The 27,174-nt window shown below is 42.4% G+C and overlaps 1 protein-coding gene across 3 annotated transcripts in view; it reads left to right on the plus strand.

The window, feature by feature from the left end:
* The window catches only part of INIP (INTS3 and NABP interacting protein), a 63,479-nt gene that overhangs the window by 16,263 nt on the left and 20,042 nt on the right, over positions 1-27,174 (plus strand). The window contains exons 1-2 of one of the 3 annotated variants that reach the window (XM_017886745.1): positions 10,412-10,660; positions 11,784-11,864. In XM_017886745.1, the coding sequence (XP_017742234.1) occupies positions 11,840-11,864 (25 nt within the window). In that variant the 5' untranslated portion in view covers positions 10,412-10,660; positions 11,784-11,839. Of the gene's footprint in view, positions 1-10,411; positions 10,661-11,783; positions 11,865-27,174 lie in introns of those variants that run through there. The other 2 variants (XM_017886747.1, XM_017886746.1) reach the window with 2 other exon arrangements.

The following is a 27,174-nucleotide window of genomic DNA, read 5'->3' on the forward strand; positions in this document are numbered from 1 at the left end:
CCTCGTGATCCGCCCGTCTCGGCCTCCCAAAGTGCTGGGATTACAGGCTTGAGCCACCGCGCCCGGCCTATTTTGGAAATCTTATAAAGGTGAATAATCTTCACATGCAGACACAGGACTAGTGCTGACTGACAACTGTTAGAAACGGATGATCAAAACTTATTTCTGTGTCAATTATTAAAAGATTTCTCAAAATAAAGCCGGGCTTGGTGGCTCACGCTTGTAATCCCAGCACTTTGGGAAGCTGAGGCAGGCAGATCACCTGAGGTTGAGAGTTCAAGACCAGCCCGGCCAACATGGTGAAACTCCATCTCTACTAAAAATACAAAAATTAGCCGGACGTGGTGGTGCACACCTGTAATCTCAGCTACTCAGGAGGCTGAAGCAGAAGAATCGCTTGAACCCAGAAGGCAGAGGCTGCAGTGAGCCAAGATTGCACCACTGCATTCCAGCCTAGGTGACAGAGTGAGACCCTCTCTCAAAAAAATAAAAGATAAAATAAAAAATTTCTCAAAATAAGATGTTTTCTTTTAAAATGTTCTAGTAGAACTACATACTAAAAAGAAGCCACATAAGTGGCAGCAAGAGAGACAAGCATGTTATTAATTCAAAGCTACAGTTCCACATTTAAGTATTAGAAGGTAGATACTGAGCAGGAAGCTTCTTTTCAAACAATGGCAAGGGGGCCTCTCTGAACCTATTCTGATTCAGGGACTGCCCAATACAAAATTAAAGATTTTTTAAAATTTACAAATAAAGGGAAAAGATCTGTAAAATACTGCATTTTAAGCTCTTCTAAGAGGCAATATTAGCTAATGTCAGTGCAAAATTTTCTTACCTGACTTGTCTTTTCATCCACACTGCCCAACATGGTGCCTTGCACATAGAAAGCCCTTAATAAGAAAGGAAATTGCAAAAGGATATACAGTTGACCCTTGAACATCACGGGCTTGAACTGGGTAAATCCACTTATACAGGGATTTTTTTCCAGCCAACTGCAGATTGATGCTACAGTGTTCATAGCATGCAAAACCCACATGGATAGGCTAGGCAGTATGTTCAAGGGTGTCCATTATATTGTTAGCTGTGTATTTTTATAAGTCTGAAATATTTAATTGAAATGCAACCCCAATTAAAAAAATAAGTCATTCCAACATTTGGCTCATGCCTGTAATCCTAGCAATTTGGGAGGCCAAGGTAGGTGGATTGCTTGAGTCCAGGAGTTCTAGACCAGCCTGGGCAACATAGCAAAACTCTGTCTCTACAAAAGTACAAAATTAGCCAGGCGTGGTGGCACACACCTGTAATCCCAGCTACTCTGGAAGCTGAATGGGAGGATAGCTTGAGTCCAGAAGGTGGAGGCCACAGTAAGCTGGGATTGCACCACCACACTCCTGCCTGGGTGACAGAACAAGACTCTATCTCAAAAAAAAAAAAAAAAAAAAAAAATTAACGTGCTCTGAGCTACAGGCACAGTAACGAATTACCATAAACTTGGTGCCTTAAAATGACAGAAATTTATCCTTTCACTGTTCTGGAGGCCAGAAGTCCAAACCAATTTCATAAGCCAAAATCAAAGTTTCAGCAGGGCCACACTTTCTCCAGAGGTTCTAGGACAGCATCCCTTCCTTGCTTTTTCAAGCTTCTGGGAGCTGCCAGCATCCCTTGGCTTGTAGCTACATCACTCTAATCTCTGCCTCTGTGGTCACATTGCCTTCTCCTACATCAAATGTCCCTCTGCTTCTCTCTTGTAAAGACATTTGTGGCCAGGCATGGTGGCTCAGCATTTTCAGAGGCTGAGGCAGAATAATCGTTTGAGGTCACCAGTTTGAGACCAGCCTGGCCAACATGGTGAAACCCTGTCACTATTAAAAATACAAAAATTAGCTCGGTGTGGTGGCCAGTGCCTGTAATTCCAGCTACTCAGGAGGCTGAAACAGGAGAATCACTTGAGCTGGGGAGGTGGAGGTTGCAGTGAGCCGTGTTTGCACCACTGCACTTCAGCCTGGGTGACACAGCAAGACTCTGTCTCACAAAAAAAAAAAAAAAAAAAAGACACCTGTGCACTTGTGATTGCAGTGAAGGCCCACCTGGATAATCCAGGATCATCTCCCTATCTCAAGACCCCTAATTTAATCACATGTGCAAAGATGCTTTTTCCATATAAGGTAATAATTACAGGTTCCAGGGATTAGGACCTGGCCACAAGTACCTTTAGTTTTAGCCACCATAGGTACGCAGTCCTTTCCTAAGGTTCAGGTTGAATAAAATTGGCTCAAGGGTAGTAAATAAAAGATACTGATTAACTATCAAGGAACTTCAAGAATGCTCAGGGATTTGGAACATGAAGCATAGGGCTGATATTTTGTCATTAATCTTAAATAAGAGCCTTTTAGCAAATTTGTTAAATTTGTAAATGGAACCAACCCCAGAAGAACTGGTTTTTTTGTTTGTTTGTTTTTTGTTTTTGTTTTTCTGTTTTCTTTTTGAGACGGAGTTTCGTCCTTGTTGCTTAGGCTGGAGTACAATGACGTGATCTCAGCTCACTACAACCTCCACCTCCCGGGTTCAAGTGATTCTCCTGCCTCAGCCTTCCGAGTAGCTGGGATTACAGGCATGCACCACCACCACGCCCAGCTAATTTTGTATTTTTAGTAGAGACGGGTTTCTCCGTGTTGGTCAGGCGGGTCTTGAAGTCCCGATCTCAGGAGATCTGCCAGCCTCAGCCTCACCAAAGTGCTGGAATTACAGGCGTGAGCCACCGCGCCCAGCTGTAGAAGAACTGTTAACAATGCCAGTGCAACAATTTCAGAAGACCAAACACTTTGAATTTTGATAGATCAGTAATGCTAAAGGGCATATGAGCTGCACAGTGTGCTATGGTTTGGATGTTTTTGTCCCCTCCAAAAGTTCATGTTGAAACTTAGTCCCCAGTGTAACAGTGTTAGGAGGTGGGACCTAATGGGAGATGTTTAGGTCACAGGTGCTCTGCTGTCATGAACGAATTAATGTCACTATATAAAGGGGCTTGTGGGAGTGGGTTTACTCTCTTCTGCTCTTCTCCTACATGAGTTCACAGCAAGAAGGCCCTCCCTCAACACCAGATGCTGGTGCCCTGATTTTGAACTTCCCAGCCTCCAGATTGTGAGAAATAAACTTCTATTCCTAATAAATTACCCAATCCCAGCCGAGCACGGTGCCTCATGCCTGTCATCCAGGACTTTGGGAGGCCGAGGTGGGTGGATGACTTGAGGCCAAGAGTTTGAGGCCAGTCTGGCCAACATGGGGAAACTCTGTCTCTACTAAAAATATTTAAAAATTAGCTGGGTATAGTGGCGCATGCCTATTGTCCCAGCTGCTTGGGAGGCTGAGGCATGAGAATCGCTTGAACCTGGGAGGCGGAGGTTGCGGTGAGCCAAGATTGTGCACTGTCACTCTTGGCCTGAGCAACAGAGCAAGCTCACAGTCTCAAAAAAAAAAAAAAAAAAAAAATTCCAGTCTCAGATATTCTGTTACAGGCAGCACGAAAATGTGTGACTAAAGGCAGAATTGATACCAGAGGACCTAAAAATGTGGAAGTGGCTTTCACAGTTGAAGTGAATGCTTGAAGAAAAAGCTTGTATTGCTGTGAACAGAGCATTAAGGGTGGACTCTCGCGTGATGGCTTGAAAGAAGGAGAGCTGCAGAGACTCTGAAGCTTATGAAAAGATTATTTAAGTGTGAACAGCAACGGCTGGGGTTAAAATATGGACGGTGAAAGGCCATTCAGATGAAGTTCCTCAGATGGGAAATGTCAGGAACCAATTGCTATTGGGAAACTGGACGGCAAAGTCATCCCTTGTCTATAACACGGCAAAGAACTTGACTGAATTATTTTTGTGTCCCAGGATATTCATGAAGCCAGAACTTAAGAGTGCATGAGGGCCAGGCACAGTAGCTCACCGCCTGTCAATCCCAGCACTTTGGGAGGCAAGGCAGGTGGACACCTGAGGTCAGGAGTTTGAGCCAGCCTGGCCGACGGTTGCGTTGAAACCCCTTCTCTACTAAAACACCAAAATTAGGCCGGGCGCGGTGGCTCATTCTGTATCCCAGCGGCTTCTGCGGAGGCCGGAGACGGGCGGATCACGTCGGTCAGAGATCGGATCATCCTGGCTAACATGGTGAAACCCCGTCTCTTAACTAAAAATACCAAAAAAACTAGCCGGGTGGGTGGCGGGGCGGCTGTAGTCCCAGCTACTCGGGAGGCTGAGGCAGGAGATGGCGTTCATAACCCGGCAGCGCGAGCTTGCAGTGAGCTGAGCATCCGGCATGCACTCCAGCCCGGGGCGATCAGGAGCGGACTCCATCTCAAAAAAAAAAAAAAAAAAAAAAAAAACACAAAATTAAGCTGGCATGTTGGTGGGCACCTATAAATACCAGCTGCTCGGGAGGCTGAGGCAGGAGAATTGGCTTGAACCTCGGAGCGCGAAGTTTGCGTCTGAGCTGAGATAGTGCCATGCATCCAGCCTGGGCAACAAGAATGAAACTCCATCTCAGAAAAAAAAAAAAAAAAAAAGAAGTGGATGAACTATGATATTGGCAGAAGAAATCTCTGCAGCACAGCGTTCATTTCAGGGTGCTCTGTGGCTTCTCTTAACTGTTTATAGTAAAATGCAAGAAGAGAGAAACAATTTAAAAATGGAATTTATCATCAAAAGGGAAGCATAATATAAAGATAGGGAAAATTCTCAGCCTGGCCAAGTAAAGAATAAAAAAATACACTTAGGAGAAAAAAAACCAAGGATGTGGCCAAGCTACCTTTAGTAACAAGATTAGTAGGAACAGAAGGGAGCCAGGTGCCATTCATCAAGGCAATGGAAGAATCACCCTGAAGGCATTGCTGATAATTTTTAGGCTGTGCCTCCCACCACAAGCCCAGAGTGCTAGGACCTTGAGGGCAGAAGAGTTTGGGGAGAAGGCCTGGGGAACCCATCAGAGCTGAGGGCTCCCTGTGCAGAGTTTCAGATGCAGTACTCTTTGCTGCCCCAGCTGTAGCTCAAGTGGGCCCAGGTGTGGCTCAGGGCATTGCTCCAGGCCACTCAAGCAGTGAGCCTTGCTGGTGTCCGCATGGTGCTAATTGTACAGGAGTGCAGAATGCAAGAACTGTGGTGGCAGGGCTTCCTTCATCTGGATTTTAAAGGCTGCCTCAGAGAGCCTAGGGACAGAGCCATGGCAGAGAGTACCCACTAGGGCAATGCCTAGTGGAGCCACTCCTCAGGGAGTGAGGCCACCCCGAGACCCCAGAACTGTAGAGCCACTAGTATGCAGTGTCAGCTTGTGAGAGCCACAGGCATGCTATTTCAATGCATAAAGGCTATGCCCAGGAAAGCCATGGGGGCAGGGCTTCCCAGGGCCTTGGGCATCCAAATCCCACTCCAGTGTGTCCAGGTGGTGGGACATGGTGTCAACAAAGATCCAGCCTTAAGATTTAATGTTGTTTGCCCTGTTGGGTTTTGGACTTACTTGGGTCCTGTTAATCGTTTCTTCTTTCCTATTTCTCCCTTTTGGGAAAGGAATGTCTATCCTGTATCTGTTCCATCATCATATTTTGGAAGTAAATAACTTGTTTGATTTCACAGATCACAGCTGGAGGGAAATTTACCTCAAGATGGATTACACTTTGAGTCTCACCCATATGTGATTTAGGTGAGACTGTGGATTTGTTTTGGTTTTGAGACGGAGTTTCGCTCTTGTTGTCCAGGCCGGAGTACAATGGCGCGATCTCGGCTCACCGCAACCTCCATCTCCAGGGTTCAAGCGATTCTCCTGCCTCAGCCTCCCTGATAACTGGGATCACAGCCATGCACCACCACATCCTGCTAATTTTGTATTTTTAGTAGAAACGGGGTTTCTCCATGTTAGTCAGGCGGCTCCACGTAGAGAATTCATTCAAATGAATCCTACCATCTCCCTTAATTAGATAATCCTCCAAGGGTAATAATGGTCAGAAATCTTCTGCATAGAAGGTAGTGGTGCAGAGAGGGGAGAGGGGTGAAAGGTATTGTAGTGTTTTTTACATTTTAGAACATTTTTTTTTTCTTTTTGAGACAGAGTTTCCCTCTTATTGCCCAGGCTGGAGTGCAATGGCGCGATCTCGGCTCACCAAAACCTATGACTCCTGGGTTCAAGGGATTCTCCTGCTTCAGACTCCTGAGTAGCTGGCATTAAGGGCATGTGTCACCATGCCTGGCTAATTTTGTATTTTTAGTAGAGATGGGGTTTCTCCATGTTGGTCAGGCTCGTCTTGAACTCCCGACCTCAGGTGATCCACTCACCTCAGCCTCCCAAAGTGCTGGGATTACAGGCGTGAGCTACCACACCTGGCCTATTTTAGAACATTCTTAAACATTTATTTTGAAAAAGGCTAGTCTGGTCAGGTGCAGTGGCTCACGCCTGTAATCCCAGCACTTTGGGAGGCCAAGGTGGGTGGATCACAAGGTTAGGAGTTTGAGACCATCCTAGCCAACATAGTGAAACCCCATCTCTACTAAAAATGCAAAAATTAGCTGGGTGTGGTGGCACGTGCCTGTAGTCCCAGCTACTTGGGAGGCTAAGGCGGGAGAGTCATTTGAACCTGGTGAACCTGGAGGCAGAGGTTGCAGTGAGCCAAGACCACACCATTGCACTCCAGCCTGGGTGACAGAGTGAGATTCTGTCTCAAAAAAAAAAAAAAAAAAAATGCTAGTCAAGTGGAGCAGTGAGAGTAGAGAAAGAACAAAGAAATCTGAAGAAATCTGTAATTGGTTGTGATCAATTAGTTGTAAACACCACTGAACTCAGACCAGCCAAGGCATTTTGTGGATCCTGATGTATTAGTTATATATTGATGTCTAATAAGTTATTCCAGAATGTAGTGGCTTAAAACAAGACACAGCCAGGCGTGATGGCTCACGTCTATAATCTTAGCACTTTGGGAGGCTGAGATAGGTGGATCACCTGAGGTCAGGAGTTCCAGACCAGCCTGACCAACATGGCGAAAACCCATCTCTGCTAAAAATACAAAGTTAGCTGGGCATGGTGGCGGGCGCCTATAGTCCCAGCTACTCAGGAGGCTGAGACAGGAGAATGGCTTGAACCTGGGAGGCAGAGGTTGCCGTGAGCCGAGATTGCGCCAGTGCACTCCAGCCTGGGTGACAGAGTGAGACTCCATCTCAGAAACCAACAAAAACAACTACAAACAAGCCATATTTACTATCCTACATAGTTTCTGTGGATTAGAAATTTGTGAACAGCTTAGCTCAGTGGTTCTAGCTCAGGATTGCTTTCGAAGCTGCAATCAAGATGTCAGCCAGAGCTGCAGTCATCTGAAGGCCTGCCTAGGGCTGGAGGATCCACTTCCAAGGTGGATCATTACTTGACTGGCAACTTGGTGCTGGTTTGTTGGTGGAAGGCTTGCCTCAGTTCTTCTTTATATGGGCTCTCCACATGGACTGCTTTAGTGACCTCATGACATATACATGGCTTCCCTTAGAGTAAGTGACCCAAAAGAGGCCAAGGTAGAAACTGCAATCAGTGTCACACACTGACACTTCCACAATATCCCATTGGTTACTTGGGTCAAGTTTATTCAACGTGGGAAGGGATGACAATAGGAGGGCTGTCTTGGAGGCCACCACATTTTGTTGTATAAAATCTTCATGATATTTCATATTGCTTTAATACTCTAATGAGTTAGAATTTATGTTTAATAGAAAATAATAGCTTATAGATATGAGGCATCTGGTTTGATTTTATTTAATCTTTAAAACAATGGTGTAAGGTAGGTGCTTTTAATACACCTTTCCACAGATAAGGATGTTGAGGAACAGATAAATAACTTGTCCAAATGTTCACCCAGTAAGTGCAGGGCCAGGTTCTAAACCCAAGTTCTAAACTGCTAAGATTCAGGGTAATTTGTTACATAGCAATAGATAACTAATACCGTAATTGTCTCCAACTGCTACATATTTGATTTTAAAGGTTGTCTAGCCTCATGCAGATCCCCAAACACTTTATCACAAAATACCAAAAAAGGAGGTTAGGGTGGTTTCAGTTGGAAATTAGGGACTATTGTCAACTCTACTTTGATATTGAAGGTCTGTAACCACAGTGGTTTCAGGTAATTCACAGACTGCTATTAGTTAATAGAGCCAAGGGGCTATAACATGCACTCCTGTCTTGGATTTTCTCCTAATATATTTCTCAGCTGACCTTTTTTTTTTTTGAGACAGGGTCTATTGCTCTGTTGCTCTTTGTTGCTACAGGCTGGAGTGCAGGAGTGGAGTGCAGTGGCGTGATCATAGCTCACTGTAGCCTTGACCTCCCGGGCTCAAGCGATCCTCCTACCTCAGCCTCCCAAATAGCTGGGACCACAGGCACGCACCACCATACCTGGCAAATTTTTTAGATTTTTTTCTAGAGATGAGGTCTCACTATATTGCCCAGGCTGGTTTCAAGTAATCCTCCTGCCTTGGCCTCCCAAAGTGCTGTGATTATAGGCATGAGCCACCACACCCAGGTTCAGCTGACCTACTGACCACTTGCCAAGATACCCAGTACAACAGATTGTTCATTGTTTATATTCTAATAGTAAACATTTATTGAGTACTTATTATGTGCCAGGTGCTATTCTAAGTGATTTACATATACCCAATCATTTATTTTTACTCCCATCTTATAGATGATAGAACAGAGGCACCAAAAGGTTAAACCAGGGCTCACAATCATTAAGTGTTAAAGTTCGAATTTGCATTCAAGTAAACTGACTCACTATTAACCATTGCATTAGAGGTTAACACAGTGAGGCAGAAGTTCCAAAAACTCTACGAGAAGACAGAAGGGTTTCAAGGGCTATGACCTACCAAGTAAAAGGCAAAAGAATCGGAAGCAAGTTAAATTTATCTTTCTCCTGATAATGTTCTTTCAACTCTCAGAGGCTGAATTTGCTAGGAAGTTATAAAATGTTGTTTAGGGTTAGAACTCTTTTTTCTCTCACCTCCTTAAATAAGGAGGTGAAACTTAGACTGGAACTTTCTGTACCCTAGTTTCTATATTGCCTAGCTAGGCCACAAAACAAAAAAAATTCAAAGGTTCTATCAGCCATTTAGATCTCAGTCATCTTTTTAGTCATACTAGAACTCACAAAGTCCTCTTAACTGAAAGGGCTCCTGGCCTACCATCAAAATGCTCATGTGTTAGGCTTTATATCTGGATTAAAGTAAAGTCAGCAAGAACTGGTCTCAGAGGAATTCTTTCCTCCAGAACGGAGGCAATGTGTGAGATTTAAGAACTCAGGCCTTAGCATCTGGCAGACCTTTTAATTTGAATCTTAGCTCACTATTTGACATAGAGCAAGAAACACGAGTCTCAAATGTAAATCAGGAAACAACAGGACCAGAGCTGATGCACAGGAAGCACCTCGCATTGTAGAAGGCACTCAATCTGCTTGGTATAGAGTAAATACATGCTTGGTTTTGAGTAAATAAATACTTGGTATTGAAACGATTATTTCAGTCATTGATCTGTGCACAAGAAAACTGTGTATCATAAACATTTTCCTCTTGAGCAAACATCGATTATTAAAAACATATGTTCAAATTCATTATCCATTCTATTTAATTAAATGCTTGAGGCGCTTGGGGAGCTTACATTTGTGATTTAAGTCTGTGTGTTTTTCAAATGTATCTTTCGGAAGAGATTAAGACACTGCAATTTTAAGCAGGGCAGTGTGGCTCACGCCTGTAATCCCAGCACTTTGGGAGGCTGAGGTGGGCAGATCCCTTGATGCCAGGAGTTCAAGACCAGCCTGGGCAACAAAGCGAGATACTGCCTCTATAAAAAACATTTTTTAAATTAAAAAAAGTGCAATTTGAACACATGTCAATATAATATTACCTTCTAATTCAAATGTGTAGATATCTATTGTGCTGGAATCAGGTGGGCAGCAGGTGATCTCACTCCTGGCATCTTGGTGTTCTGCGATGTGGCACATCCACTTCTTAAATGCAGATTATTGCACTGTAATAAAAATCCTCCATGTTCAGTGCTTTCATTGTGTATAATTGTGTAAACTGTAGACAAAAAATATTCCTAAATGTGTGTGTGTGTGTGTGTATGTGTGTGTGCGGATGTGCAATCCGAGATGGTTGTTAAAGCTCGAAAGCGAGCTTAGCCTCTAGACTTGCCTCTCCTCCGAGGCCAGCCGAGATGAACTCGCACCGTCGCAAGACCGGACAGGCCGTGGCAATGAAGAAAAAGCCAGTCTTGGTGCTAGGGACCCAGTTGTTCTCCGTCCCGCCCCTGCCTGACAGCCCCGCCCCGGGCCACGCCCCACCCTGGTCCCGCCCCCAACAGTACTGCTTGCATCTCCCGTGAGCCTCTTCGACTGTCACTCTTTGGAAAAAAAGTGACGTCTGCACTGAGGTGGCCGCTAAAGTGCGAATCGCGACGGGTGGTGGCCGTTGGGTCCCGGCGGGAGGCGGGGTTTCCGCTCCCTGGGGCGCACGTCAGTCAGTAGGCGGAAGCTCAGCGGGGGCGGGAAGGTTGTAGTGGGGTGAGTTGAGCCCCTTTTGCCTAAGTGGTCGCGCCCCCTTTAAGAGCCGCGATTGGAAGGCGAGGCGGTCCCGGTGTCCTCGGGTCCCAGGTAAGTACGACAGTCTGGCGGCACCGGGGAATAGAAAAGTGTGGCCCCGGTCCTAAGCTGCCGCCGCCGTCTTTGTTGCTACAGGCAGCGACCTCCCCTCCGACCTTGCCACCCAACATTTCTCGCTCCTACTTGCTTCCTTCGTCTCGTTCACAGCGCTGGCCCAGTCGACTGTGCACGCCTGCAGGCAGGGACCTTTCTGGCACGCCAGTCTAGCCCTGTCACAAGATGGCCCTGTTGTCCTCCAGTCCTAACCCGGCATTGTCAGCTGCTGGAGACACCTAACGATTCGTTTATTAAAAACCGGTGCCTGTTTTCTATTTCTTATGTCTTTCCCGGCTCCCTAGACTAAGGCGTCACTCTTTGCTCCCAGTGAAATCAATTATTTGCCTCCGGCACTGTGTCCACCTTTTAAAGAGCGCGTTTGTTAAGCTTTTTTTTTTTTTTTAATTAATAGTATATGGTTGCTTGAATAAGACTTTATTTTCCCATCGGATTATATGTTCCTTGAGAGTAGGAGTAGGATCTTGCTCATCTTGGATCTCCCCAGGATTTAGTACGAAAGCACGAAGTTTGGAAACCAGCAGCCCAAATAATTCTTACTAGCTTTATGACCCTGGGTACGGTCTCCTCATCTATAAAATGTTGATAAATAAATAAAGGAACTAATTTCGAGCATCTTACACAGTGTATGGTGCAGAGCAGGTACACTACTCCTTTTCCTTTTTTAGCTTTCAGTGTACACAGTAGTTGCTGCGTATGTGTTTTAGACGAATGCAGAGACACCATAGGTGAATGATTTTTTTTTCCTAACACCGTGATTGTATTGACTCTATCAATTGGTTGATATATTTGGTAAATACAACCTAATGATGTTTATTAAATACAGTAATGCTAAATGGTATGAACATCTGCAAGAATAAACAATGCTGTATTTAATTAAATGCTTGAGACACTAGCACAGTTTACATGTGGGATTTCAGTCCGTGTACATTTCAAATGTATCTTTGTGAAGAGGTTAAGAAACAGCAAACATTTCATTGTAAGGAGGGAGGCTAACTGTTCCTTTTAGTTTGTGATTAAAATATGGTGCATTGTATATGTGTGTACACATATTTTACAGGTGATTGTGAAGTGCTGACCAATTGCTGCTGGACATAATTGAAACAAAATAGGAAAATGGCAGCAAACTCTTCAGGACAAGGTAATGACAGTGGGAATTTCTTTACTAGGAACATTTTCCCTGTATAGTAAATGTATTTGAATAAGAGAAAATTTAGCATAGGGCAGTTACTGTAGCCAGAATTTAAAAAATGAATAGCAGGCCAGGAGCGGTGGCTCACTCCTGTAAGCCCAGTACTTTGGGAGGCTGAGGCGGGTGGATTGCTTGAGGTCAGGAGTTCGAGATCAGCCTGGCCAACATGGTGAAACCCTGCCTCGACTAAAATACAAAAATTAGTTGGGTGTGGTGGCAGGCACCTGTAATCCCAGCTACTAGGGAGGAGAATTTCTTGAACCCAGGAGGTGGAGCTTGCAGTGAGCTGAGATCGCGCCACTGCACTCCAGACTGGGCGACACAGTGAGATGCTGTCTCAAAAAAAAAAAAAAAAAAAAAAAAGCAAAGAAAAAAACTACATTTGAAATACACTCATGTGCTGAATAATGATAGACTGCTTATAGGATGGTGGTCCCATAAGATTATAACGGAGCTGAAAAATTTCAATCGCCTAGTGACATCTTGATAATCCTGACCGTGTGTAGGCCTAGGCCAATGTATGTGTTTGTGTCATTTTAACAAAAGTTTAAAAGTAAACAATTAAACATTTAAAAAATAGAAAAAAGAAAGCCCCTATAGTATCCGCACTCACGGATAGTTAAAGAAAATACCCTTTTTTTTTTTTTTTAACAGGCTGTACGACGGTTTTTGTGTGGTTGCTCTTTTGTCTGTCACTCGGTTTTGGGTTTTGTCTTTTTGAGATCAACCTCACTTCTTGTTGCCGGGCACGCTGGAGTCGCATGGTGCGACTCTCCGGCAGCCATGTGGTTCTGTTTTTTCTTTTCTGCTTGATTTACGGATTTCTCTTTGCTCGCGCTTCCGGCCGCAGGCTGCCAGTGCAGTGGTGCGATCTTCGCGCCTCGTCTGCAAGCTCCGCCTCGGGTTCCCCACGCTCGCCTGGTTGCCGTGGCGTGCCGTGGCGCGCTTGGTTTCTGCGTTCGTTCGGTTGGCCTTGTGTCGCTGGGTGTGTCGGTGTGGTCGGTGCACTTGCGTTTCTTTTTCGCTCATTTCTCTCTTTTTTTTTTTTCTGCCTTCATCTTCCCAGTCATCGCGCTGGGACTTACAGCGCCGCTTTTCAGTTCGCGCTCGCCCAGCGCTAATTTTTCTGTATTTAGCTTAGTGAGAGACCGAGGGTTTCGACTGTGTTAAGCTAGAATGTGTCTCGATCTCCTGACGCTCGTGATCTCACTCTCACCTCCGGCTCCCTAAAGTGCGGGACTCTTTGAGCCACTGCGCCCGGCCAGGCTTACTGCAACTTCTGCCTCCCGGGTTCAAGCAATCCTCCTGCCTCAGCCTCCCAAGTAACTGGGATTACAGACATATGTCATCACGCTGGGCTAATTTTGTATTTTTAGTAGAGATGGGGTTTCTCCATGTTGGTCAGGCTAGTCTCGAACTCCCGACCTCAGGTGATCCACCCACCTTGGCCTCCCAAAGTGCTGGGATTACAGGCTTGAGCCACCATGCCCGGCCCAGGATTTTGTGTTTTAAGCTAAGTGTTACTACAAAAGTCAAAAAATTAAAAAAATTTAAAGGTTTATAAAATAAAGTTACAGTAAGCTAAGGTTAATGTATTATTGGAGAAGGAAAAATTTAATAAATGTAGTGGAGCCTAAGTATACAGTAGTATACAGTAGCGTCCTAGATTTTTACATTCACTCACCACTCACTTACTGACTCACCCAGAGTGACTTCAGTTCTGAAAGCTCATGCACGGTAAATGCCCTGTACAGGTATACCATTTTTTATCTTTTAAACTGTGTGTGTGTGTGGTGTGTGTGTGTGTGTGTGTGTGTGTGTGTGTATGTGTATGTGTGTGTTTTTAAGATCTCAATTGGCTTTATTTGTGATTCTAGAATCAGGCAACACTTCATTTCATGAAATAGAATAAGTGTTCCCTAAGCCATATTTTTACTCTACCTTTTCTATGTTTAGATGCACAAATATTTAGCATTGCATTACAGTTGCCTACACTATTCAGTACAGTAACATGCTGTACACGTTTGTAGCCTAAGAGCAACAGACTGTACTGTACAGCCTAGGTGTGTAGTAGGCTATACCATCTGGGTTTGTGTAAGTACACTGATGTTTGCACAACACAAAATCACCTAACAATGAGTTTCTCAGAATGTATCCCTATTGTTAAGCAATATATGATGGTAGATCTGGCACTGGATCAGATATACAACATCCTTTATATTATTAATCCTATATTTTAATCTATGTTAAGATTATTTACATTGAAATTGTATTCCCATTATTCACCTTATGGCCTCTTCTGACATCTATATTCGCTTGCTCTTTTACTTGAAATCATAACCACTGTTAAAGAAGTTTTATTGTCATCATGCATTATCCGTGCCTTTATTTTCATTGCTGTAAAAACTTTTGTACACATTTCACCCGTGTTAAGATAGCTCCAAAACAAATCAAGTCAGACACATTTGCTGCTATCAAGGAGTTTTTATTTTAAAATGTTTATAAAAGTAAAATTTGCTCTCTATAAAGTATTGAATCTCACTTGGCAAGTAGTTAACTGCTTAACTACTGGAAGGACGCCTATATTTCCATTCTGTATCAAGTCTGAAGTCCTGTTTGACTCTACGTATATTTGACCTATCTTCATATTTTTAAATTACTCATCTCTGTTCTGACTTTTTAAATCTTAAGTTTTGTCTTAAACCTATGAACTCTTAAAAGTGTATACTCCTTTTGGTTAGGAGATCAAGACCATCCTGGCTAACACGGTGAAACCCCATCTCTACTAAAAATACAAAAAATTAGCTGGGCATGGTGGCGGGCACCTGTAGTTCCAGCTACTCGGGAGGCTGAGGCGGGAGGCTGAGGCAGGGGAATGGCGTGAACCCGGGAGGCGAAGCTTGCAGTGAACCGAGATTGCGCCACTGCACTCCAGCCTGGGCAACAGAGCGAGACTCCATCTAAAAGTGTATACTCCTTTGGTCCAGCTTCTTTCATTCACCATACCGTCTGTGAGATTCATCTGTATTGTCACATTGTGCATGGATCAGTAGTTCGTTCCTTGTTATTGTGGAGTAGTATTCCATTGTATGACTATATCACATTTTGTTTATTCATTCTTCTGTTTGTGAGCTTTGGGGTTTTCTCAGTTTTGGCTGTTGTGAATAAAGCTGCTATGAGCATTTAAAGTCTCTTTTGCAGATACTTTTTTTTTTTTTTTGAGATGGAGTTTTGCTCTTGTTGCCCAAGCTGGAGTGCAATAGCACGATCTCGGCTCACTGCAGCCTCCGCCTCCCGGGTTCAAGCAATTCTCCTGCCTCAGCCTCCTGAGTAGCTGGGATTACAGGCACGTGCCACTGTGCCCAGCTAATTTTTTGTAGAAACAGGGTTTCACCATGTTAGCCAGGCTGGTCTCGAACTCCTGACCTCAGGTGATCCGTCCGCCTCGGCCTCCCAATATGCTGGGAATTACAGGCATGAGCCACTGCACCCAGCCTCAGATACTTTTTTTTTTTTTTTTTTTTTGAGGCGGAGTCTCGCTCTGTCGCCGGGACTGGAGTGCAGTGGCCAGATCTCAGCTCACTGCAAGCTCCGCCTCCCGAGTTTACGCCATTCTCCTGCCTCAGCCTCCCGAGTAGCTGGGACTACAGGCGCCCGCCACTTCGCCCGGCTAGTTTTGTATTTTAGTAGAGACGGGGTTTCACCTTGTTAGCCAGGATGGTCTCGATCTCCTGACCTCGTGATCCGCCCGTCTCGGCCTCCCAAAGTGCTGGGATTACAGGCTTGAGCCACCGCGCCCGGCCAGATACTTTTTTTTTTAAGAGACAGGGTCTTATTCTGTCACCTAGGCTAGAGCTCTGAGGTGGATGATAGCTCCTGCAGCCTCAAACTCCTGGGCTCAAGCAATCCTCCCGCCTCTACCTTTCAAAGTGCTAGGACTGCATGCGTGCATCACCATGCCTGGCTAATTGTTTTATTTTTTTGTAGAGAGAGGGTCTTGCTTTGTTGCCTAGGCTGTTCTTGAACTCCTGGCCTCAAGAAATCCTCCCACCTTGGCCTCCCATAATGTTGGGATTACAGGCATGAGCCACCATGCTGGGCCACTTGTACCATTTTATTATTTTAGTATACGTGCTGCCGAAGTAAGCTCTCATACTGTTTTATATTCTCTCTAGCAATATGTGAATGTTCTGGTTTATTCACATTTACTTTTGTCAGTCTTTAATGTTAGCCATTCTAGAACATATGAAGTGACATCTCATTGTAGTATTAAAATGCACTTCCTTGATGACAAATGCTGAGCACTTTCTTGGTACTTATTGGCCATTGTAAATCTTCCTTTACGAAGTGTTTGTTCACATCTTTTACTTATTTTCTAAAAATCAGCTTATTTCTTTTCTTAGCAAGTTGTTTTCATTTTTCAGTCTGGATACAATTCCTTTGTCAGATATGTTTTGCACATATTTCCTCCCAGTCTCGCTTGCCTTTTCATTTTCTTAATGAGCTTTGGGGTTGTCTTATGGTGGTGTTCTTATCCTGTATGTAATGTGTTATTTTTCTCTGGCTGCTTTTAGGATTTTCTCTTTGTATTTCAGTGGTCTGACTATGGTATGCCTAGAGGTAGTTTTCTTGTTTGGGGTTTGTTGAGCTTTTTGGATCTGTAGGTTGATGTCTTTCACTAAATGTGGGAAGTTTCCATCCATTATTCAAGTATTCCAAGGCTCTGCTTATTTTTCCTCAATATTTTTTTCTCTGTTTTTCAGGTTGGATAATTTCTAATGCTCTAACTTTAATAACTGTTCTGCCATCTCCAATCTGCTGTTAATTGAACATTTTGTTTCAATTTACTTTTTAGTTCTAGAATTTCCATTTGATTATTTTCCATAGTTCATATTTCTTTGCTGAACTACCCCTTTTTTTATTGTGTCTTTTCACTTGAGTCCTTGAACATATTTATAATGACTGATTTTAAATCCTTGACTGATAATTATATCATTGGAGTTATCTTGGAGTTGGTTTCTGTTGACAGCACTTTGGTGCATATGTGTCACGTTTTCCTTTTTCTTCCTATAACTCGTGATTTGTTATTGGGTACTGGACATTGTGGAAACTCTGGATTCTGTTACATTCTTCTGAAATGTGAATTTCATCCTAGCAGACAGCTTGACTCAACTCAGACTCGACTCCAAAATGTTGTCTCTTCTGTGTTGGGTAGCAGCTGAAATCTTGCAGTGGTTTTCAGCTTCCACCATCTGCTTTATTGATGGGCTGCCTGGGATCTCCCCTGGGTATGTGTAGTTCAGCAGTGAGAGAAAACTTTGAGTGGATTTTATATGCATGAATTGGGCTTTATTCCTTCTGCCTTTCCCTCAAGCCTTGCCCCTAATTTTTTGGCTATTCTGTCAGCCCTGAACTTGAGTTCTCCTCTGACACCTCAGGCTAGTAAGGTGAGGCTAACCAAGCTGTTAGTGGATTGGGGAGTGCTTCAGGCAAAAGGCCACAAGTTCCCAAATCTCACCAGTTGCAGTTTCTGCCTGATATTGGTCAGACTCCAGTGCCTTTAAATAGTGAATTTTTAATATTTTAGTATTATATTTGTGGCAGGACTATACCAACCAGACTACTCTGCCAGTACTGGAAGTTGAAAGCTTGCTGATTCTGTTTTAGTTTATTAATTATATTTAGGACAAACTAAAGGTTACATGAGTTTCGTAGAATTATAGTATTGTAAAAATCAAGTTGTGGTGACAGCTTACCAGCTGTAAGCAGCTAATACCATTCTGTTCTCCTCTCACATAGCCATGTGTGATTTGTGTGCTCTGTGGACTAATCATAGGTCCACATTCCCTTGTGGTTGTTGACCTCTTTATTTTTCCATTAAATTATAAGGGCCCATATTAAAATAACTTAATTTGAGCTCAGATGAAAACTAAGAGAAGTCTATTTTGGAAAAATAATACGCTGCTAAAAACCACACAATGCACTCCAGATGAAAATAGATTTTAAATTATCCCACTATTAGCACAAATCATTGAGATTTACAATATGCTGGTTACTTTTTTTGTAGTTGTAGTAAAAATGCAATCATTTTTAGTATTACCTTTGACTGACCCATAGTCAGATCCACTATGAAACATCCCCTAATCTAAATAGAAATGAATTTAGCCTTTTGGCTTCCGTTGCTCCTTTGTCAGGGATTTTTGTTGGTGTCATGGAACTGGTGCTACTAGGAACCAGCAGAGGGATTCCACATCGTGTTCTAGAGACTCCCAGACTCCAGTGAAATTTTTAAATTCTTATTTATTCAGATCTATTGTATTTTTTTCTCTCTGTCTTTTTAATTTAATTTTTTTTTAAGAGGCAGGGTCTTGCTTTGTTGCCTAGGCTGGAGTACAGTGGTGTGATTGTAGCTCCCTGCAGCCTCCAACTCCTCAGCTCAGCATCCCAAGTAGCTGAGACTTATAGGCACATGCTACCACACCTGGCTAATTTTTTTTCTTTTTTTTTTTTTCCTGTAGAAACAAGGTCTCGCTTTGTTGCCCTGGCTGGTCTTGAACTCCTGAACTCCTGTTCTCAAGCAGTTCTCCCACCTTGGCTTCCCAAAGCATTGGAATTGCAAGTGTGAGCCACAGTGCCTGGCTGTATTTTACTTTCTACAGTAAATAATTTCTGTACTGTTTGTATGTATAAGAATTACTTAATAGGGAGATTTATGCCAAGGGCCTTAATTACCTTGAAATGACAACTGAAAGAACCATGATTTAAAAAAAATCTTTATGTGTTATAATTTATTAATGTAAATAAATATATTTTACTTATTTTGTCTGGTGTAGAGAACAATTCCATTGTTTTGGGGACTAAGCCGTCTTTCAGATCTAGCAGTCTTTCATGCTGTCATAGTAATCAGGACTGCTAAATTTCATATGCTCTTGACAGTCACTGCAGTCCCATGTTCTTCATACTGTCCAGTGTAGTGTGGAACATTTGGTAGGCTTTCAATCATGAGAATTTTAGTATGCAGAGGCAGACTGTCAACCTGGAGTTGGGACAAGATACCAAAAGCAGCAGAGTCTTTCATTATTGGTAAACGTCAAGGTCCTGTGATGATGTGGTGGCACTGGATCGGTTCAGCCTGATTTCAGAGAGACCTAGTGAAATACTGAGTAAGGAACATGAATTCTTTTGTTTGATTTTTTTCAATTTTACAGATACCTGAAAATGCTTATAGTAGTAACCATAAGATCTGCAGATCAGGTAGCAAAAGCAGGGCCAGTCCAGGTGCTCTCAGCTGTGATTTCAGCATGCTGCATAGGAATGGAATTGCAAGGCTCCTGGGAAGTGTCTTGTTTGACCTCAGATCCAAGTACAAGTCTTCACCTAAACCATGGATGGTCCAGAAGGAAAGCAAGTTTATTCTTCAGGTTTATACTAAAGTATGCTACCTCTCAATTAAGAGTTTGTCCCAGTGATGCATAAAAAGCATCTGAAAATTCTTGTATTTGTACCTTTTTAAAGATGAGAGTATGGATACAAAGACACAATTTGGAGTAGGTTTCTAAAGGCTAAATTTCTTTTTGTTGCATTTTAATTGCTACAGCAAAGAGAATAAATTAGATTTCTGATGCTAGGCCTGACCCATAGGCTCCAGATTGAAATTGTAACTGGGAAGAATATTATGTAAAGTAATCTGAGATTGTATAGTCAGGAGAGAGTATGGGATCCCCATGTGCACTCAGAGTGGCCTGGGAGTCTGAAATGTGAATATAATTAGAAAGCTGCATGCTAACTAGTTGTGGCCTATCTAGTGAGAAACTGTTCACTGATAGAGAATTGTCGATATGGGATTACAGGAATCTAGTGATGTTAACCTAATGACTAGGGAGAAAGAATGCTAGATAATAATAACAATAATAGTGTGTATTTATTAAGCAACTACCATGTGGCAAGCAGTGTTCTAGGAGTTTTACTTATATTTTTCTGTATTCCCTGTAACCACCCTTTAAAGCTGTTACTGTTATCTCCATTGGTCCTGAGGCATGGTGAGGTAATTTTCCCAATATTCAATAGCAAGTGGTAGTGCTGAGATGAGAACCCAAGTTGATTCCAAGTCCCAAGTTCCTTGTTCATTCTGTTTTTCCCATACTGCCCTTTAGTAGGGGGAATTACAACATTCTGATGATAGCACTGATAGGAAACCACTGGAGCTCGAGACAAGGGGCAAAAGACCTCTTCTTAATCTTTATTGGGATTAATCTAATCTTCTACATTGGTTGTTAAGCAGAAAATCCTTTAAGTGAAAAGGGCCTGTGAGTTTATATGTGAGAAGAAAAGAAAAATGAGTGGGGAAGAAAGGTTGATTCAAGCAGAAGATACATCATCATCTTACAAACCTCAATGGGTAGAAAAAGTGGCAGTAGTTTTAAGAGGAGTGAGTCCTTAGGTCTAGGTGAAAGAGAACATGAAAACAGACAAATCACCTGAGCAGACATTAGGGCTTGATTCCTTTTCTTTGTTACGTATTTTTGGTAAACTCTGAAAGGTGGCTTATGATTTAGTAATTTTTTAATCTTGCAAGATATAGGAAACGTTCATCATTAACTAGATTTAGGACAGAGCAAGAAAATGGATTCTTTCCTAGAATCTGTTTAGAGACCCTGTCTCTAAAAAAAAAATTAATAAAAAAAATTAGCTGGGCATGGGGCTGAGGTGGGAGGATGGCTTGAGTATGGGAGGTTGAGGCTTCTGTGAGCCCTGATCATACCACTGCACTCTAGCCTGCACAACAGAGTGAGACCCTGTCTCAAAAATAAATAAATAAATAAAAGAAGAAATGCAGCCCTGGCAACACCTTGATTTTAGCCCAGTGAGACCTCTGACCTATAGATCCGTAAGACAATAGATTTGTGTCATTTTAAGCCACGAATTTTGGGTAATTTATTACAGCAACCATAGAAAACCAATGCATATTTAACTGCAAGAACCAAAAAAATCTAGGACCCCTCCATGACACCTTCTTCCTCATTCCTTCATATTCAATCCATCACTCTCCTCCTGATTTAACTTCCTAAATAGCTATTGGATCTGGCTGTATCTCTGCATTTCCATCCACTAATAACTTTTATTATCTCTAGCTCTTTCTACTGTGATAGTTTCCTATTTTCTCTTGTCTGTTCTCAACATTGCAGTTAGAGTGATCTCTTTAAAGGGGGAAAGGTTATTTTGTTCCTCACCCCTAATTTTATGCCTTAGATTTCAGTTCAAGCATCACCTCCTTTGAAAGCCTTCTCTGACACTGCTCCCCCAACTTTCATGCTAGGTTAAGTTTATTTAGCATTCATTCCTACAATAATGATTGTTATAAATGCTCATCAAATGGTTTCTTTATTTCAGACTACTCGTGTTAGATTTTAATGACACATTCATTCATGTGATTATTTGATTGATCTGTTTTCACCGGACAGTTTGAAAACCATGAGAGCTAGAATCATGTCAAGTTTTGCCTTATCATTGCATCCTTAGAACCTAACTTTGTGCCTGTGTGTGATAGTGTGAAAGACTACTTGATCTGAAATAGGGCTTAGTCCCCAACACAATAAATATTTGTTGAATCAATAAAATAACTGAAAACATGTTAAACTAATAGTACCACAGTGACATTCCTCTAATACTAAACATAGGTGTCTCAGGCATGGTACTTTAATGTACTATACAGTTGTGAAGAGTCTATAGCTTGTAGGATAACCACTCGACAGGATTTAAGTAATCTTTTAAAAATTATTGTTATGAAAGTGTAGTAGATTGTCTGTAACTATATAATCAAAATAATTTTCACTTTTAGCTTGAGATTTTTTTTACAATAAGAAGAATTTCAGTTAGTCTTCGTTTAAGTGTGATAGAGCTGTTAAAGGAAAATGATTATCAGCTCTTAGATTTTAAATGCAATCTGATGTAATGCTAGTTACTTGAGAGTGTTTTTAGTGACAAAGAAATGTGCGGGAGGAAAAAAAAGAAATGTGTGGGAGTCAAAATGTTTCCATGAATGAATGAGAAAATGAGAACATACGTGATTGTGAATGGAGATAGTGTTATAGTTCCAAAAGTGGAAATGTTTTTTCAAACAAAAGCCAGGCAACAGAGCGAGACCCTGTCTCTTAAAAAAAAAAAAAGTTTGAAACAGATTTGTTAATTTGTTTTTTAAAAAGGTTAGTTATAAAGGGATATTAAATAATTCCAGCCAATTACTTAGAAACATGGCTTGGTTAAAAAAAAAAAAAAAAAAAAAAAAAAGGGGCCGGGCACGGGGGTTACCGCTTGGAATCCCAGCACTTTGGGGGGCCGGGGGGGGGGGATCACCTGAGGTCAGGAGTTCGAGACCGGCCTGACCAACATGGAGAAACACTGTCTCTACTAAAAATACAAAATTAGCCAGGCATGGTGGCTAATGTGTAATCATGGTGGCATGATTATGCGTGCCTGTAATCCCAGCTACTTGGGAGGCTGAGGCAGGAGAATCGCTTGAACCTGGGAGGTGGAGGTTGTGGTGAGCTGAGATCACGCCACTGCATTCCAGCCTGGGTGACGTGAGTGAAACTCCATCTCAAAAAAAAATAAATAAATAGGGCCGGGCGCGGTGGCTCAAGCCTGTAATCCCAGCACTTTGGGAGGCCGAGACAGGCGGATCACGAGGTCATGAGATCGAGACCATCATGGCTAACACGGTGAAACCCCGTCTCTACTAAAAAATACAAAATCTAGCCGGGCGAGGTGGCGGGCGCCTGTAGTCCCAGCTACTCCGGAGGCTGAGGCAGGAGAATGGCGGGAACCCGGGAGGCAGAGCTTGCAGTGAGCTGAGATCCAGCCACTGCACTCCATCCAGTCTGGGTGACAGAGCGAGACTCCGTCTCAAAAAAATAAAAATAAAAAAAGATAAAAAATAAATAAATAAAAGAGAAAATAAATAATAAATAGTTTTCTGCTAGGGTTTGGTGTAACCTGGTACTTGGAGGCCTTGGGGTTGGAAGGGATCAACTTTGGAACCCATTCAAGAACCAGCCTGGGCAACACAAAGCCCAAAAGAACCCTGTTTCTATAACTATTTTTTAAAAATTTAAAGTAGGGCCGGGCGCGGGTGGGCTCAACCTGTAATCCCACACTTTGGAGGCGAGACGGGCGGATCACGAAGTCAAGAGATCCGAGACCATGCTGGTTAACATGGTGGGAAACCCGTCCTCTACTAAAAAAATACAAAAAAACTAGCCCCTGGGCCGAGGTGGCGGGCCGCCCTGTAGTCCCAGCTATCGGGAGGCACCTGAAGGCAGGAGAAAATGGCATAACCCGGGAGGCAAAGCTGCGGTGAGCTGAGATTTCCGGCCCAACAGAGCGAGACTCCCGTCTCAAAAAAAAAAAAAAAAAAAAAAATTAAAAGTAATATTCTTACCGTAAAGATAATATATGAAACATCTTTGTGCTTCTGAGACTGAAAAGAGATGCATTGAATTATATCAGGAGACTATATAGGTTAAAAAGAAACCCTCATGTAGTGAGTATAACATTGTTAAAAGTTATATATTGATGCCCTAGTTAGAGTAAGTTTGAACCCTGAAATTAAGAGAATCTTACCATAGAAAATTGCAGGCTGGGTGTGGTGGCTCATGCCTGTAATCCCACTACTTTGAGAGTCTGAGGCAGGAGGATTGCTTGAGGCCAGGAGTTTGAGATGAGCCTGGGCAACATAGTGAGACCCTGTCTCTACAAAAAATTGAAAAAAAAAATTAGCCAGGTGTGCTAGTGCACACATATAGTCTTAGCTGCTTTGGAGGCTGAGGCAGGAGGATCGCTTGAGCCCAGGAATTTGAGGCTTCAGTGAGCTCTATTTTTAGTTTTTTGAGGAACCTCCAAACTGTTCTCCATGGTGGTTGTACTAATTTAGATTCCCACTAACAAGGGTTCCCTTTTCTCCACATCCTTGCCAATGTTTGTTATTGCCTGACTTTTGGATAAAAGCCATTTTGACTGAGGTGAGATGATATCTCACTGTAGTTTTGATTTGCGTTTCTTTGATGATCAGTGGTGTTGAGCACCTTTTCATATTGCACTATTTCTTGAACAAGTCTCTACCTCACTGCCTGTCTCCGATCCTGGATTAACTTTTCTCTGTGGCAGGTCTCTTCTACCCTGTAATCTATTCTCTGTTACCACCAGAGGGTGTTCGAAACCGTGCCAAGATTGATCTCTGCCTCGTTCTTTTCTAAATACTCTCAGTAGCTCCCCATTGCCTATTTGATGAAACTAAGAATCTACATGTAATACAAGGTCCCTAAATATCTGGCTGCTTCTTAACCTTCCCAGCTGCTTCTTTCACTGCTTTTTCCACACATAATTTGTGCTAGAGTCACTCGTATTTATTTGCCAATTCCCAAGCATTCTGTTCCATTTCATTCTTTAATGTCTGAAGAGATTTGGGGCATGGAGAAAATACTCATCACTGCTCATAATTTAATACTCAGTTTAATAAACCTACTTATCTAATACACTAAAGTTCTAAAATAAAATTTTTTAAAACATTTAGGTGTGGTGGCTTATGTGTGTAATTCCAGCACTTTGGGAGGCCAAAGTGGGAGAATCACTTGAGCCCAGGAGTTTGAGACCAGCATGGGCAACACAGGGGGACCCCATTTGTACAAGCGCTTTTAAAAATTAGCCAGGTGTGGTGGCACATGCCTGTGGTCCCAACTACTTGGAAGGCTGAGGCGGGAGGATACCTTGAACCGGGGAGGCCAAGGCTACAGTGAGCCTTGATTACGCCACCTGCACTCCAGCCTGGGCAACAGAACAAGACCTTGTCTCAAAAAACATTTTTTAAAAACATTTAGACATTGTTTACAAGCTTAGTTAAATTATGTTTAATAACAGTTTAAATTACAATTATAATTAATTATAGTGTCTGTTAAATTCACTTTATATAGTGGTCAAAAATTTACTTAAAATTAAATGTATTTTAAAATACTAACCTCTTGGTTTAATTTATTCATTCTATACTTCTTTTTCTTTTTTTTGAGACAGGGTCTCGCTCTGTTGCCCAGGGTGGAATGCAATGGCACAAGCATGGCTTACTGCAGCTTTGACCTCCCAAGTTCAAGCCATCCTGCTGCCTAAGCCTCCTGAGTACTTGAGATCACAAGTGTGCACTACCACATCCAGCTGATTTTTCTTATTTTTAGTAGAAACGAAGTCTCACTATGTTGCCCAGGCTGGTCTTGAATTCCTGGGCTCAAGTGAATCTCCTGCCTTGGCCTCCCAAAGTGCTGGGATTACAGGCATGAACCACTGCATTTGGCTGATATACTTGCATTTTTATATTTCCCTAGAGTTATAATACTCTTCCAGATTTCTATTTCTATACTTTTCCAGAATTATAGTAATTTTTCTATACCTAGGTAGGTTACAGTAATCTTACCACTACCAAAACAAAGCAAAATTTCAAATTACTGAGAGTTCAGAGTTGTTGATGGATTTGATTCTTAATTAAAACACAAGGTTTGGTTATGCCTAACGCTTATCCAAAGGCTGTGCTGATGGGAACCTAAAGTTGTGTTGGTGTGCATTAGTTCCCCTCTATAATTGAATGTTACCTGCTCAGGGGGATTTTTTTTTTAAGTTCATGCCTTTCTCATAGACTGTTAGTTTCTTGCAGCCTAGAGTTATTCCAGGAATTGAAATATTCTTTATTTTGTGTGTGATCAGTGTTTCATAGCTCAGTGTTCTGTTGTCCTTATAACTTGCCCTTTTCTGGCAGCAGTAGTGCCAGGAATTATAGATGTCTCCTCTCCTGAGCGATCAGGGATGAGTTACGTACTGTGAGCTCTCTGGGATATTGGACTAATTCACCCTTTTAGAACTCACAATGTCTACTCGGTCATTGTGTGTGATTATAGGCACTCATCAGCCACTGCATCTCCTTTAAAAATACATCCTTTGTGTTAGGGCCTGTGCTGATCTGAATTTCTTGTTGTTGGTACACGACCTGCTTTTTTTGGAACTGTTTGGCTTAGTCACACATAATTCCTTATATCCACCCTACCCTCCTTGTACTGAAACAAAAAAGTACACGGCTATACTTCATAAATAGATATATACTTAACAGGAGAAACAAAACACCTAAGTGTTAACACCAACCTAGTTATTAATAGAATAAGACACTGGATACCCTATTATTTTCACCCTTCTTTGTAACTATCTTTGTATGTATCTTAGCTTTCCCTTTTGCATCTCATTATGAATTCATGGCTTATCACAGACTTAATTTATTCCATTTAGCTGTAATTATTATTCTCTTTTTAATGTTCAAATTGTGACAGCTTAGCTAACCTCGAATTGACTTTTTTGTCCTTTTATCACTTACCTTGGACCTTTTTTAAAAATTCTTCTCGGTTGGGCACAGTGGCTCACACCTGTAATCCCAGCATTTGGGAGGCTGAGGTGGAAGGATTGCTTGAGACCAGGAGTTCGGGATCAGTCTGGGCAACACAGACTTTGTCTCTACAAAAAATAAAAAATTTAGCTAGGAGCATGACTGGTGGTGCCTACATGTGGTCCTAGGTACTTGGGAGGCTGAGGTGGGAAGATGGGTTGAGCCCCAAAGTTTGAGGCTGCAATAAGCCATGATCCCACCACTGTACTCGAGCTCTGGGTGACAGAGCAGAACTTCATCTCTAAGAACAAAAAATAAATGGATACATAAAAATGTTAAAGTCTTCTTGCTTTCTGACAAGATAGTCCAATCCCATTTTGATATTTTTTTTCTGCCCTAAGACATTGACTAGTACTCTCCCTAAAACTCTGTGTTTTTGTTGTTGTTGTTGTTGTTGTTGTTGTATTGTTTTGTTTTTATAGAGACAGGGTCTCACTGTGTTGCCCAGGCTGGTCTCAAACTCCTGGCCTCAAATGATCCTCCCACTTCGGCCTCCCAAAGTGCTGGTATTACACGTGTGAGCCACCGTGCCTGGCCTCTGGTTCCTTCTTAATGGAGAATAGTGCTAGAGACCAAAATCTGTTCAACATGGAGTTGAGAAGATAAGGAGGGAGGCATTTTTACTGGCCGTTGTAGTGACAGAGCAGGAGACCGTGTTTCTTTTAGGGCATATGTTAATAATGGCAGTCCAATTTAACATTACTAAATCTTTTTCTGTCTTACCATTTTTCTTTATTATAAGGTTGCATTGACCATGACCACTATCATATTGGCATATAACTTTCTGTA

This window comes from Rhinopithecus bieti, unplaced genomic scaffold (genome assembly GCF_001698545.2).
Source record: "Rhinopithecus bieti isolate Rb0 unplaced genomic scaffold, ASM169854v2 scaffold_16175, whole genome shotgun sequence".
Taxonomy (NCBI): domain Eukaryota; kingdom Metazoa; phylum Chordata; class Mammalia; order Primates; family Cercopithecidae; genus Rhinopithecus; species Rhinopithecus bieti.